This window comes from Camelina sativa, chromosome 12 (assembly GCF_030686135.1).
Source record: "Camelina sativa cultivar CO46 ecotype springtype chromosome 12, ASM3068613v1".
Taxonomy (NCBI): Eukaryota; Viridiplantae; Streptophyta; class Magnoliopsida; order Brassicales; family Brassicaceae; genus Camelina; species Camelina sativa.
In genome coordinates, this window is record NC_141891.1 from 19,011,864 (window position 1) to 19,027,361 (window position 15,498).

At 37.3% G+C, this 15,498-nt stretch overlaps 2 protein-coding genes and 1 pseudogene across 2 annotated transcripts; 2 read left to right on the forward strand and 1 right to left on the reverse strand.

Moving 5' to 3' along the window:
• The first annotated feature begins 284 nt into the window (after positions 1–284).
• On the forward strand, positions 285–1,757 carry LOC147930739 (putative F-box protein At1g67390). Its single transcript, XM_087477851.1, has 3 exons — positions 285–748; positions 869–1,045; positions 1,180–1,757. The coding sequence occupies exons 1-3, from the start codon at positions 641–643 to the stop codon at positions 1,468–1,470; spliced, it is 576 nt and encodes a 191-aa protein (XP_087333977.1). The 5' UTR covers positions 285–640; the 3' UTR covers positions 1,471–1,757.
• Positions 1,758–5,031: 3,274 nt separating this feature from the next.
• LOC147930740 (uncharacterized) lies at positions 5,032–6,100 on the reverse strand (annotated as a pseudogene).
• Positions 6,101–7,493: 1,393 nt separating this feature from the next.
• LOC104723667 (protein neprosin-like) lies at positions 7,494–9,710 on the forward strand. Its single transcript, XM_010442053.2, has 7 exons — positions 7,494–7,799; positions 7,939–8,031; positions 8,133–8,360; positions 8,474–8,626; positions 8,826–8,879; positions 8,966–9,109; positions 9,255–9,710. The coding sequence occupies exons 1-7, from the start codon at positions 7,632–7,634 to the stop codon at positions 9,618–9,620; spliced, it is 1,206 nt and encodes a 401-aa protein (XP_010440355.2). The 5' UTR covers positions 7,494–7,631; the 3' UTR covers positions 9,621–9,710.
• Positions 9,711–15,498: the final 5,788 nt, after the last annotated feature.

Below are 15,498 nucleotides of genomic sequence, written 5' to 3' on the forward strand. Positions count from 1 at the left end.
TTAATAAACGAAGGGGTGCAGCATGTACAAAGGTTCATGTATATAGTAAAATGATATATTTATGTTTATCATTGTCATCTACCCTAATTAAATCACTCTTTGGCCTTGTAAGTTATAAACAATCACTGTGTGGCCATTACCAAAGAGTCACAATCGACCATTACCCATACCAATGTGAAGATGGGACGGTTGAAGCGTGTATTCGCTCACTGATTCATGTGAAACTTGTCAAGCATCTCACACTTATAAATTGTTATGGCCGTTGCATCGCAAAAATCAAAACCAGTTATACACTCGACTCGACTTGCCTCCACAGTCATTTTTCCATCAAAACCTCGAATCACTCTATCTTGGTCGGTATAACTTAAAAGATCCACATGCTTTCCAAAACTGCTGGAATCTAAAGAGACTAAAACTTATTGGCGTCTTTGCCGAGATCGAATTCTTTAACGCAGTGCTCCTGGCTTGCCCTTTTCTCAATGTGCTCGCTGTAAATCTCAACTGCCAAAAACGAAGTGGTCCTCTGAAAATTGAGAACGGCAAGTTAAATTTCTTGTACTTATCATGTCGTAAGATTGATGGAATTGAAGTGGCTACATCCAGTGTTGAGATCCTGACCGTCCAATCTCTCTCGTGTGAGATGGAGAAATTTTTCATTGCAAAACCTAGATTCCAGTTTAATCGAAACTATTGGGCAGCTGGACAGTTATATCCTCAAACCAGCTATTCTATAGCATGCCCTCCTCAGGTATATATTTCTTTTTTCCTTGCAATTTTATTTTAATAGAATGATGTTAACACTTCGTTTGATATTTTGAAATATATATATATATATATATATATATATATATATATGAACCTAACTTAGGACAAAACAAGCATTGGGCATGAAGTCATGATGAGTGAATCAAGTGAATATATGAAAACTTTTGGGTCGATGTCAGTGAGTGTAGTAGACTTAACGAATACAAAAGAGGTAGTTATGCTAAGAGAAGTTTTATCTGCATGGCCTGGAGAAATGGAAGAACTCGAAATTGTCTTTAAGGTATGTTGTCATGTCTTCTAATTTTAAATTGATTGAATTAGCTAAAAAAAATTTCTTAACAACGTTGGCCAGTGCCCTGTATGTGATATGTCCATACATGGTTTTTTTTTTCTTTCTTTTTTGTGTATATATAGAATAGCAATGCTCCCAGGAAAGAAGTTGAGTCTTGTATCGGAAAAACAAAGAGGAAGTTTTGGGAAGAGACAAAACTGTTTCCCAACGGTTGCTTCCGTGCATATACTGTATGGCTGTTTAACTTTAGCGGTTCTAAAGAAAAGTTTGTGTTAGCATCACGCTTGATAACACAAGGAACAGTGGTCAGGACTATGTTAATCAAACCATCGTCGATTCCTCTAAGTAACAAATTAGAGATACGAGACACAGTGGCCAAGCTAAAAGAGGTCACACAGAACTTAGTATCATAATTTTCTGATGGAATTTGGTTGAAATCTAGCTATTGGTGATACAAAGAGAAAACCCTTTATGATTTGCTTTTAAATTTTGAAATTATGTGGTTTCAACTTTCAAGTCCTGAATTGGGTCTGATTTTATTTGATTTTTTTGATAAATTATTTCTAATTTATTTTTTATAAGAGACTTCAATCAGATTGGGTCTTTGACATAGTCCTCATGTTTTGCCCCTTTTTGGAAGTGCTTGTATACTACAAACTTGTAACGAAAATTAAAGAAATATTTTAAGGATTTAAGGCGAGGCCTAGTTTTTTTTTTTTTTTTATAATTCTATAACAAAACATAATGAAATATCGGGTAAAAGTGTTGTTGTATTGATTCGCTTAAGAGTAGTATTTATACATACAATTGGTTAGGGTTTTTCCCTTTGATATGATAAGTCTAAATCTATACAATATGTAACTATTAGACAATATGTATATCGGAGGCCCATTACCCCCCTCCCCCCCCCCCCCCCCCCCGCTTTCTCAAGTTGGCGGTGGGTGATAACGAACGCCAAACTTGGACAGAAGCTTATCGAAGGCAGGACGTGGTAAAGCCTTCGTAAGAATATCAGCAACCTGATCTTTGGTAGAGATATGCTTGGTAGTAATGAGACGATCTTGAACAACATCACGAACTTGATGGCAGTCAGACTCAATGTGTTTTGTTCGTTCATGGAAGACGATCTTGAACAACATCACGAACTTGATGGCAGTCAGACTCAATGTGTTTCGTTCGTTCATGGAAGACAGGGTTAGCCGCAATGTGAATGGCGGCTTCACTGTCACAATACAGTTGAAAAGGCCGAGAAGTATAGAACCCAAAGGTATCGAGTAGTTGACGTAACCATTTTATTTCGCGAAGAGTATAGGCCATTGCACGATATTCAGCCTCCGCCGAAGAGTTTGAAACAGTATGTTGTTTCTTAGTCTTCCAAGAAATCGGAGAAGAGCCTAGAAAAACCACATAAGCGCTAAGGGACCGTCGAGTAAGAGGACAAGCATTCCACTCCGAATCACAATAGGCGATTAAAGAAGTAGCACTATCTGAACGAAGTAAAATGCCCTGAGCCGGACAGCCCTTAAGATACCGATCCACGCAAGTGGCAGCTTTCCAATGAGGAAGAAGAGGTGTCTGCATGAACTGAGATAAAATGTGAACAATGTAACTGAGTTCCGGATGAGTAATACCAAGATAAATAAGGCGACCAACAAGACGACGGTACTCTTCGGGACGCTTAAGGACCGGACCTGTAGCAGAAGCGAGCTTATGATTTGGTTCGACCGGAGTAGCAAATGTCTTGGCCCCACGAAGGCCAGCCTCTTGAATGATGTCTTGAGCATACTTACATTGGGAGAGGAAGATACCGTCAAGCCCACGAAAAACCTCAATACCCAAGAAATACTTAAGCTTGCCAAGATCTTTCATATGAAAGCACTTACTCATGTATGCTTTGAACCGTTCAATCTCGGTGAGGTTATTACCAGCGACAATGAAATCGTCGACGTAAACAAGAACATGCAGAATGATGCCATTGCGGACGAAGGAGAAGAGAGAATAATCTGGATAGCTCTACTTGAACCCAAACGTGCGCAAAGTCGTAGCAAATTTCTCAAACCAACAGCGTGGAGCCGGTCGAAGACCATAGAGTGATTTGCGAAGGCGGCATACCTTCATAGGATCATCGGTATGAAAACCAGGGGTAATTTCATATAAACCTCTTCCTCTAAATCTTCGTGAAGAAAGACATTATGAACATCCATTTGATGGACTTCCCAGTGTTTCGCAGAGGCAACAGCGAGAAGAAAACGCACCGTAGTCAATTTAGCAACGGGAGCAAAGGTATCACTAAAATCAGACCCTTCAACTTGTCGATTACCAAGGACAACTAATCGGGCCTTATGCCGTTCGAGGGTGCCATCAGAATTGTACTTGAGTTTATACACCCACTTGCTTCCAATAGCTTTCTTGCCAGGAGGTAAAGTAGTGATCTCCCAAGTCTCATTATCTTCAAGAGCCTTGATTTCAAAACCCATGGCATCGCACCATTCTTTGAGAAGAGAAGCTTCGTGATAGCTAGTAGGTTCGGTACCGGCGGTAATGGCTACCATGAAAACACGATGCATATCCGAGAACTCTTTGTCAGATAAAGAAATAGGAATAGCATCGAGAATCTTACCACAGACCGTTGTAGAGGAACTAGGATCAGTGAGACCAGGAGAAGAAGCGTTGGGGTGTCTTATTTGTAGAAGCAGTGGTGTGACGAGCAACAAAGTCCTTGAGAAGAACAGAGGGTCGTTTTATACGATGGCCTTTACCAAGTAATTCTGGTAAACCATGAGAGGGCACAGGCAAGGCAGGAGGCATAGACGAGAGCGCAGAAGGCGTGGTAGGAGAGGTAGGTGTAGGAGCCGTAGTAGGAGACGTAGGGGCCCCTAGGTCAGGAGATGAATCGGGTACCAACAAAACCGGAGCTGGAGACGGAGTAACCAGCGACAGAGACGGAGGAGTAACCAACGTTGGAGATGAACCAGGCATTGGTAAAACCCAATCATCATCGAAAAATAGAGGAGAGCATGGTGGTGTCGGAGCAGAGGAAACAGTATCCGGTGTATCAAGCGGGAAAACCGTTTCTTGAAAGTTAACGTCACAACTCACAAAAAATTTGTTGGTCTCTAACTCATAGAGGCACCAACATTTCTTGCCAAAGGGGTAACCAACAAAGATACAACGGCGACTTCGCTCACCAAATTTATCTTTGTCACGGGTCCGGTAATGAGCATAACAGAGACAGCCAAAAGTGCGGAGCATGGAGTAAGAAGGAGGAGTCCTGAACAGCACCTCATATGGAGTTTTACCATGAAGAAGTGGTGTAGGTGTGCGGTTGATGAGGTGAGTGGCAGTAAGGATACTTTCTCCCCAAAATTTGCGAGGAAGATGACCTTGAAACAGCAACGAACGGGCAACGTTCAAGATGTGGAGATGCTTACGCTCAGCACGACCATTTTGTGGTGGTGTATCCACGCACGAAGTCTGATGAAGAATGCCTTTCTCTTGAAAAAAGGATGTGAGACATGTAAATTCAGTACCGTTGTCAGTGCGTATTGTTTTTACAAGTTTTCCAAATTGACGTTCACTCATGGCACAAACATTACGAAGTAAACGTGAGACATCAGATTTTTCAGCCATGAGGGACGTCCATACATATCTCGAGAAGTCATCAACAATAGTAAGGAAATAGACAGAACCACAGGAAGACGGTGTGCGGTAAGGACCCCAAACATCGCAATGTATAAGCTCAAAACAAGATGTAGTTTTATTTAGACTGGTTGTTTAGCACGAAAACAAATATCACAACTCTTGAGCACATCAAGATCACAACGAGAAAGAGAAAATTCTGGTAAAGAAAGCAAAACACCAGTAGAGGGATGTCCTAATCGTGATGCCATAAGATTGCCGAAGAAGACTCTTTGACGACCTTGTGAACACGAGCCGCAAGAACACCCGTAAAATAATACACCCCCTCACGTTCCTCACCCGCACCAATCAAAATCCTCGTAAAACGGTCCTGCAAGAAACATAAGGTGTCAGTAAAGACAGCAATGCAGCCAGTATGCTTGAGAAGTTTAGCAACAGAGATTAAGGTGCAGTTAAAATCGGGCACAAAAAGCACATCAGGGAGATCATATTGATCGTTGAACATAAGGGTGCCTCGTTTGGTGGCACGAGAAGCAGACCCATCGGGCTTTGTGACCGGTGAGGGAACGATGTCAACCACATTAGAGAGTAAACTTAAATCACCGGTCAAGTGGTGTGAGGCTCCTGTATCAATAATAACATCATAAGATCGAGTTTTACCAAACAACTTCTCAGTAAAGGTGTTCGGACGTTATGCTTGAAGTAGAGAGATCAGCTGAGCAATAGGATTGGAGGCCCCATTGGTAGACATAGAAGGAGACCGGGTATTGACAGCATTGGCACGGCCACGACTGCGGTGTCCAGAGGAGTTGTAGCGACCACCGCGAGATGTAGTCCCACGGTTATTGGTACCACGACCATGAGAGCCGCAGCCCATAGTGTTGGAGGAACCATCGTGGCGATTCTGTTCTAGCCACCAGTCGGGATAACCATGAATCCAATGGTCTCAGTTTTGCCAGCATCCTTCAAGCGAGAGGCATTGAGGTTATGTTCTTCACGAATAACCCGAGAATACACATGATTCAGATCTGGCAAGGGCTCCTGATCTGTGATGGTGGAGTGAATAGGATGGAACCGTTCATCTAACCCGAAAAGGAATTGGTGAACTTTATCATCTTCACGTTCTTTAGCAATGTCCGGAGCAGCTGCACATGTACACGCGCTAGTAGTCTTGTATTTTTGCAATTCTTCCCATAATTTAGTCAAGCGGGCATAGTAAGCGAGAATAGGTTGTTCGTCTTGTCGACAAGCTGAAATCTCATCTTTGAGGAGTTGTCGTCGAACACCGTTGCCAGTGGAGAAGCGCTGTTTGAGACTATCCCAAAGATCTTTAGCGTCGGAAACAAAAGAAACCGTAGAACGAATTGCGGGATCGATAGAGGTTTGAATCCAGCCAATTATCATGGAGTTAGCGGCTTTCCATGATGATAGATCAGGCTCTGTGGTAGGTTTCGGGATGGTGCCATCAATAAAACCAAGTTTTTGTTTGGCCTGGAGAGAATTCATGAGCTCAGTAGCCCATTCGGAGTAGTTGTGTTCATTCAGAACAACAGAAGAGATCAAAGCACCTGGATTATCATATGCGTTTAGAGTATAAGCAGAAGGAGTAGACGCGGTGGAGATCAGACTCATCGTAACAGAGAATAAAGAAGAGTAGAGGCTACACCGATGAACAAAAGAGAAGTAGATGCGGCTGTCAAGGTATGAACAGCGGCGAGTAAAAAAAAATTAGGTTAGGTCACAGAGTTGCTTGCTCTGATACCATGAAATATCGGGTAAACGTGTTGCTGTATTGATTCGCTTAAGAGTAGTATTTATACATACAATTGGTTAGAATTTTTCTCTTTGATATGATAAGTCTAAATCTATACAATATGGTAACTATTAGACAATATGTATATCGGAGGCCCATTACATAATCTATCAAATATACAATGCTAAAAAGTTACTTTGTTACATATATTCATATTCGCATGTAGTTTGTATGAAGCATGTTACTAGTTATGGGGTACTTCTAACATTCGTCTTGCTTGACCTTAAGATTGATGGCATTGAAGTGCTCATAACAACCGACAAGTCTGAATACCAATACCATATCCATCTTGTCTGAAAAAAAACAGCTTAAAGTATGAGTATTTCCAAACGAGTTGTCAAAACTTCAACTAGCTAGCTTGTTCTCAATTTTCAAAACGCTACTTTTAAATTGCAGGTGATCGTTAGTGCAAACACTCCGAGTTAAAAGGTTAGACATGTGAATTACTTTAATGACCCCAGTCTCGAGATTGACTAGGGAAAGCACGTTTTGAAAAATTGAGGTGATTGGTGAGAATGAGCCACCTCAATCGTAAATATGCATATGAATTAATGCAAGGTAACAATGACCCCAGTCATCATGCAGATTTTAAGATACGGACCGTCGAATCTCTTTTGTGTGAGAGAGATAAATTTTTCATTGCATGCAGGCCCGGCTCAAAACAAAGTTGGACCCGGTGCCAAAATAAATAAAAAACAATTTTATGGTATATATTTTCTAAACTTGGAATTTTGGACCCTAAAATGCTTAGTTAAATTGTTGAAAAATGATGGGACCCTGTGCATATGCACTATCGGCACACCCTTAGAGCTGGGGCTGATTGCATGCACCATACTCCAGACTCCAGTAAGAATCCATTTCATCTGATGTTAATTAACTGATTAATTTATCAGCATATAAGTAAGAATCCTTTGAATCATTTTTATCTAATATTAACTGATTAATTTATCAGCATATAAGTCTTTCCATAGATGTTTTTGGTCAATAGTCAAGAAATTTGTATGCACAAAATCGTATATTCCTTAATCAGCATCCTCAACCTTATACTATATTAAACCTTTATCCTTCCTCCTTCAAAATCAGTCAACTCATTCTCTTTCTTTCTCTTTATTGTTGGTGAAAATGGAAGTGCCAGTGATATGGGTGTTCTTAATGTGTTGCATCTTTTGTTTCATAAGCATAAGTCATAACAATGGTTTCGTCGAAGCCAAGAGATTTTCTAAATTTGAAGATTTAGAAATCGAGAAGAGACTAAAGGCTATAAACAAACCCGATGTCAAGATCATCAAGGTTTTTTTATAAATCTCTCACAATCTTGCTTTTTTTTTTCACAATTGGATTTGTTCTCTCTATAAACTATACAGTTTAGTCAAATATGTTAACCTCTATATTTATATATATATATATATATATGACTGAAAAAAAATAGACTAAAGATGGAGAAAGCTATGGGTGTGTGGATTTCTTTAAGCAACCAGCATTTGATCACCCTTCTATGAAAAATCACACATACCATTACACGGTATAATTTCGGATATATCAATTCTATATACCTATATTCTTTTTTCCTAAAACATAAAAAGAACCGGACAGTAATATGTTTGTGGTGTTGACATGTCTTAGATGCGTCCAATATGGAAGGGAATGAGAGAAAAAAAGACAAACAATACTGGATTTGGTTACTTATGGGAGAATGGTGTGGGTTGTCCCATTGGTACGGTCCCTATACAAAGAGTCACCAAAGAGGATATTTTGAGATTAGACTCATATGGCGATAATCATAAACCCCGTGGCTCTTGGAACACGACCAGTTATGATCCTAATAGTCCTCTTCATTTTGACCAACATCATGTAAGTTGATTATTTTAATTTTTTTTTTTTAAAAACAGATTCTCAAAATAACATTTTGATATATTTATAGTGATAGCAATGTTTCGTTATTGAACGAAAATGAATGGAATTAGTTTGCAGTGGCTCGATCGATAGACCCAGAACAAAGGTTTCATGGAGCAACAATGGAACTTTGTCTAACTGCGCCTAAGGTTAAGCCAACCCAATACAGTGCTTCTAGACTTCACATTCAGATCGGAAAGGATTTCATCCAAACTGGTTTTACTGTAAGTCACTTGATTTATTTAATTTGCTGTCAACAACTTGCACTCGATAAAAACAAAAAACTACACTACTATACGATTTCTTTTTCTTCATGTAATAGCTACGACGAGTTCTGTAATTTATTTAATTAGTTCAACAAAATGTATTGTATCTTTTTAATAAATAATTAAAAATGAACACAAATTATATTTACTAATTCAGGTAAATCCAGTATTGTACAAGGACCACCAACCTCGGACTTTCGTCTATACATATGTAAGTCAGTCACATCAAGCTCGTAAATTCTCTTTTTTAAGTTTATCATTAATTATGTTTAATTTGAATATATAATAATGGGACAGGCAGGTGGAAAATCATGTTACAATAGCAACTGCAACGTTGGAATGTTACTCGTTCGTCAAGATTTTCCACTTGGTACGGCTTTATTGCCGGTATCTATTCGTGGTGCTAAGACAAGTCACTATGGAATCTTTGGTCTAATCAAGGTTTCTCTCATTCTTATCATTGTCCTCATCAAAAATAAGATTCTATTTGCTGACAATCGAAAGTGTTGCTCGTTAGAAAGTTCAACTAAACATAAATACTTTTTGTTTCTTTATGTAAACTTTACCTATTATTTTCGGGTAACAGGACCAGAAGAATGGAAATTGGTGGTTGCAATTTGGTGATCAGGGAGAAGAAGTTGGATTTTGGCCGTCCAGTAGGTTTCATCAAGGCTTTGGAAACTTGGTCGAGTGGGGTGGAGAAGTATACAGCGCTTCATTGCGGAGTCCTGAAATGGGATATGGACAATTTCCAGTTGAAGCGTTGCGTTACGATGCATATATGAAACGTATATCCATACTCGATGATAGTTATAATGTAGACCGTAGTGTGGCCTATCTCCAAGAATTTACAGACAACGATCGGGGTTACCAAGTGCTAGACGACGCAAGGACTTCCAAATACCCTCATGACGGTCATATTATATTTTTTGGTGGTCCAGGAAATATCTAAAAATAATTAGATCTTTGTGAAATGAAAACAAAACATTATATTGACTTTATTATTCAATAAATGCCGCATTTATGGGTTTCTTTAAAAAAAGTTAAATCAAATATGAATTTGCCATTTTTCATGATGGTATTTATTGATTTTTCTATTTTGTCTAAAATATGAATAGACTCTGAACCTGTTATATTTGGGTTTAATCGGTTTAATTTGTTTTTAGAATTTAATATTTGTTATAAAATAGGTATTTTAGCAATAACAAAAAAATAAACATTTTAAGTGTTTAAAAATACCAAATCTATAAAATTTTCACATAAATGGCATATTTATAAGATTTACCTTCAAAAATGACATTTCGTAATAATCCCAAAAAAAAATTTATAAATTGAACAGAGATAGATTTCTACTAACTATGTATACATAGGCACAAGATATTTATAGAAATGACAAAATTAATCAAGTAACCTTATCAAATGTCGAGAATGGCATTTCCCCCCCCCCCCCCCTTATTTATAAAATAACGAAATAAAATATGTATACATATTTATAAAATTAAAAACTTAAACCGTTCTGTTATAAATCCAGACCGATATATAATTTCATTCTAATTGTAAAAACTAAATCCTAACCATCTCATTTGTAAATCCAAACCGACATATAATTTCATCCTAATTGTAAAATCTAAACTCTAACCATCTCATTTGTAAAGCCAAGCCGACATATAAATTCATTTTAATTGTAAAATCTAAACCCTAACCATCTTATTTGTAAATCCAAACCGACATATAATTTCGTTCTAATTGAAAAATCTAAACCCTAACCACCTCATTTGTAAACTCAAACCGACATATAATTTCATTTTAGTTATTAAATCTAAACTCTAACCACTTCATTTGTAAACCCAAACCGACATATAATTTAGTTTTCATTGTAAAGTCTAAACTCTAATCACCTTATTTGTAAACCCAAACCGACACATAATTTTGTTCTAATTTTAAAAATCTAAACCAAACCAATATTTAACTTTTCTTAATTAAAAATATACATAATTTGTTTCCTTAATTTGTTTTGTTTTTTAATTTAATTTTGATTTATTTTTTAAATAAAATATTAGATGAAAGATTCTGATTGGTTGAAAGGAGAGGAGGTGAATGAAGAAGTTAGGGGTGAACCTAAGTATTTTTCTTTTCTGCTGTAGGACTTTCGTCTTTCCAAATAAATTTTTATCTTCATTTTTCTTTCTGACATCAAAAGAAAAATGAAGCTCAACTGAATATATCTTCTACACATTTTTTTTCCTTGTTAATTACATTCTTTCTCAAGCTCTTCCTTTGTCAAGAAGCTCAGAAGAGGGGCGGATGTAGGTGTTGATGGGGTGGGGCATGTACCACAATAACTTAAGGAATTAAACAAATAACTTAGCATTTTTTGTTGAATCTTTGTCAATATGTACCTCAACTCTCAAGTTTGATCAGCTTTTAATCTTTTTGATTTGTTTTTCTTTGTAAATTCTTTTAGTTTTCCAAAAAAATTATTAGTTTTTAATATATTTCTGAAATAATAATTTTGGTCGCTTTCTTCTTATAATTATCATCGATATTAGATTTTGTTTACTGTATTATTTTGTCTTTAATTAATTAAACAATAATTGTTGTATACATATAAGAAAATATTTAAACAAAATTTATTTAACAAAAATAATGTGCTCTATGGAAAAATATTTCTTGGATCCGCCGCCATATCCTCGAAAGAAAATAGTGGTGTTAATTGAGCCTAAAACCATCTCCATAGTGAAGAGATTTCATAATAAAAAAATAATTAAATGAGGAGAGAGAATGAATAAAAGAAAGAAACACTTCTTAAATCTCTCGTTTTAAATTAAGAACTGGATTCCACATTTTCTATGTGTATAAGGAAGTCAATCGTCTTGCAGATGAATTGGCGAATTATGCCTTATCTCGACCAATGGGCTTGCTTCTTTTAGATTCTTGTCCTAATTTTTCTTGATTAGTGCTTTGATGAAGATGTTAGAGGAACTACGATTCGATGTTTTATTCGTTTGTAGTTGATGTTATTTTAATAGATTAAGAGAGGCTTTTGTCTCCTCTTTCTCACCAAGAAAAACCTCTCTAAAACGATTCTGAAAAATAATAAACACTTGTCCTTTTTCTAATGGCAACAATTAATAAAAATCTATATACGATCAATAATGTTTTACTTTTAAGAAACTTTGACATGTTCTGCCGTTGAAGCTGCTCTAGCCTCTAAGGACATGTCCAGTGGAGAAATTTTTAAGAATGCTCAACAAAATTAAATTAATAAAAATATTAAAAACTGAAAAAAGATAAAGAAATGTTTCTCGAATAGGGATTTTTAGAAACGTTTCTCAGCTACTACTACACATGTCAGTTATTTAGTGGTCATTTTAATTAAAAATAATAATAATAAAAGAAATTATAATTAAAATACTTTTTTTTTTTTGAAACACTAATCGATTCTACCGATGGACTTGGTCTAAGAGACTTTAAACATGCTTATTCAAGTTTCTTTAGTTACTATTCCTCAAAGCTTCTATAAGTTACCCATTTTCACATATGCTAATTAAATCACTCTTTGGCCATTTCGTACGAACCAGAATCGACCATTACGGCATTACCCATACCAATGTCAAGATGGGACGGTTGAAACGTGGTTTTGTTCACTGATTCATGTGAGACATATTAGTGTAGATAGAGCTTATCGCTATATTTTAGCATTGCTAAAGTTTATCTCTATGTTGTTCTTATCTTCTGTACTTGTCGTTATCTCCAAGTATCTTTGGAATACGATTCTAACAAACTCCATGTATAATATGATAACTGCTGATTCTTATTCACAACCGAGAGCACATATTTATACATGGAGTTTGTTAGAATCGTATTCCAAAGATACTTGGAGATAACGACAAGTACAGAAGATAAGAACATAGAGATAAACTCTAGCAATGCTAAAATATAGCGATAAGCTCTATCTACACTAATAAGACATGTCAAACATCTCACACTTATAAACTATTATGGCCGGTTCATCGCAAAAAATCAAAACCAGTTATACACTCGACTTGCCTGCACAGTCATTTTCCCATCAAAAGCTTGAATCACTCTATATTGGTCGGTATAACTTAAAAGATCCACATGCTTTCCAAAACTGCTGGAATCTAAAGAGTCTAAAACTTATTGGTGTCTTTGCCTAGATTGAAGTCTTTAACGCAGTGCTCCTGTCTTGCATGCCCTTCTCTCGAAGTGCTCGCTGCAAAGCTCAACCGCCATAAACGAAGTAGTCCTCTGAAAATTGAAGGCAGAAACTAAGATTCTGACCGTCGAATCTCTAAAAATTGAAGACGGAAACTGGTACTTATCCTGTCATCAGATTGCTGGTATTAAAGTGGCTGCAAATAGTCATGAGATCCTGATCGTCGAAACTATTGGGCACCTGGACAGTTATATCCTCACACCAGCTATTATATAGCATGCCCTCCTCAGGTATAGATTTATTTTTTCCTTGCAATTCAATTTTGTAACATGATGTGCTAAAAGAAGTTTAACTACATTTCCTGGAGAAACGGAAGAACTTGAAATTGTATTTAAGGTACGTTAATGTCATGTTTTCTCATTTTAACTGGATTGAATGAGCTAATTTTTTATTTTTAACAACGTTGATGTGATATGTCCATCAATCCATACATGATTGTTTTTCTTTAGCAATGCTCCCAGGAAAGAATAAAGAGGAAATATTGGGAAGAGACAAAACTGTATCCCAACGGTTGTATTAGCAAAATGGAATCAATGTGCGCAAGATTTCTCTGGTCCGGATCAATAGACTCCCATCGTGGAGCGAAAGTGGCGTGGTCAGATGTATGCTATCCAAAGCAAGAGGGTGGTCTGTGCTGAGGCGTATGGGAATCTGGAATCAAACCCTTTGCGTAAAATTACTTTGGTCCTTGTTTGCTGGAAACGACTCTCTCTCTGGGTGGACTGGCATCAACACCATCATATAAGAGGAAATAGTTACTGGTCCTTAACTGAATAGGCGAGAGACTCTTGTAACTGGAAATGTATTATCTGTCTCTGCTACCTAGCCAAACCTTTTGTCAGTTGCACCTTGGGATATGGCAATAAGACAAGTTTCTGGTTTGATAATTGGACATCAAACCATTGGTGAGGAGGGATCACGAGACCTTTGTGTTCCTGCTCTGGCGACTGTTTCCTTTGTCTCTTCTCATCAAAGCTGGAACTTGGCAGCTCCCAGAACAGACGAAGCTGTAGCCCTGTATACGCATCTCTCATCAATTAGGCTCCCCTTAGATCAGACTGAGGAGGACTCCTATTCTTGGGTAATTGAGGGTAAGAGCCATCATTTTTTTCCACTTCAAATACTTTGGATGTGCTTAGACCATGAACGAGTGTTAATGAATGGAGCTCATCTGTCTGGTTTAAAGGTGTAACACCGAAGAATGCTTTTATAATGTGGGTCGCTCAACTCAATAGATTGCCTACTCGAGACAGGTTAGTCTCCTGGGGTATGCGTATAAAACCAGTCTGCTCCTTATGTTCTACATACGCTGAGTCTAAAGACCACCTCCTGCTGACTGTTTCAGTGTTGAAATCTGGAACTGGATTCAGGGTAGGTTGTGTTTACCTTCCCGCATCTTCTACTCATGGAATGCTCTCATCGCCTGGACCAGGATGAGAACAGAGTTTTCCCCCTCAACGCTTAGAAAGCTGTATAGGAGAAAGAGTTATTACCTTCCCGCTTTGTCCATTCACATAAGGTAGGATTTGGTTGATACCTATTTTGAATGTTATTGGTGTTTAGGTCTTTAATCGAAAGGATACAAAATTCTTGGAATAAAGTGGTGTAAATTAAAAAAAGTGTTGTAAATAATTGAAGATGGATCTCCATAACCGGTCCATACAAGTCCAAGTCCACAAGGCCCATTCTCGCTGCCTATTCCCATTCTTTATAGGTTTATGATTCCATTAAAGTTTAGGGTTTGTGTATCCCTATATATATGTACTCTTACCGATTGAACGAAAATACAAGACAATACAACCTCTAGTTTCACAACTTTCATAACACGTTATCAGCACGAATTCGCTCTAAACACTAGAAGGTTTTTTCGAGAAAATCCCTTAACCCTAAATCGCTAAAACCAGCCCGTGTTCGTTGAAGCTCGTTGCTCGTTCAAGTCTGTGTTCGTTCAAGCTCGGTGGTCGTTCAAGCTCGTGATCAGTTTGTTGTGTTTTACGTGGTCTTTAGCTCCTGGATCAATCCATTCAACCCAATCGGTGGTTAAGGTAAACAATCAATCCCATCGGACATATATATTGAATTTGATCCCTCAATTGTATTAGAACCCTAAAATCTACATATATACAATCAATAAATCAAAATCTTAAAGCTTTGAAACCTATATATCCTAAACCCTAAGTCACGATTTTAAAAACCCTAAATTCTAAAACATTGAAATTCGATTGCTTGAGGTTAATAATTGCTTAGTATATATTGATTGTTATTGATTGATTGTTCTATGTTTTGCATGAAACGTTAAAATCGAAACCCTAAGGAAAAACCTAATCCTATTCAAAAGAGGAAAACCTATCTAAAAAAAAAAAGGAAAATCTTAACACCCAAATTGTTTACTTTCCTATTCATACTAGATCAAAATTTATCTTGGATTGTTTTCATGAATAAACTAACCATGTGACTATGTGAGAAATTTTTTACTAGGACCAGCATGATTAGGTCTTAAAAACCGCATGGCCTAGACAAAAATTTGATTGCATGATACGGTCTTAAAAACCACATGGCATAACCTAAAATCGATTGCTTGTGTTTCTTATAG

Bases quoted from the DNA above. Each gene is read 5' to 3' on its own strand.
- LOC147930739 (XM_087477851.1), top strand. From the start codon at position 641: ATGGAGAAATTTTTCATTGCAAAACCTAGATTCCAGTTTAATCGAAAC. The intron at 749-868 runs GTATATATTTCT...AACCTAACTTAG, and splicing joins CTATAGCATGCCCTCCTCAG to GACAAAACAAGCATTGGGCA. The intron at 1,046-1,179 runs GTATGTTGTCAT...GTGTATATATAG, and splicing joins AACTCGAAATTGTCTTTAAG to AATAGCAATGCTCCCAGGAA.
- LOC104723667 (XM_010442053.2), top strand. From the start codon at position 7,632: ATGGAAGTGCCAGTGATATGGGTGTTCTTAATGTGTTGCATCTTTTGT. The intron at 8,361-8,473 runs GTAAGTTGATTA...GAATGGAATTAG, and splicing joins TTCATTTTGACCAACATCAT to TTTGCAGTGGCTCGATCGAT. The intron at 8,880-8,965 runs GTAAGTCAGTCA...ATAATGGGACAG, and splicing joins GGACTTTCGTCTATACATAT to GCAGGTGGAAAATCATGTTA.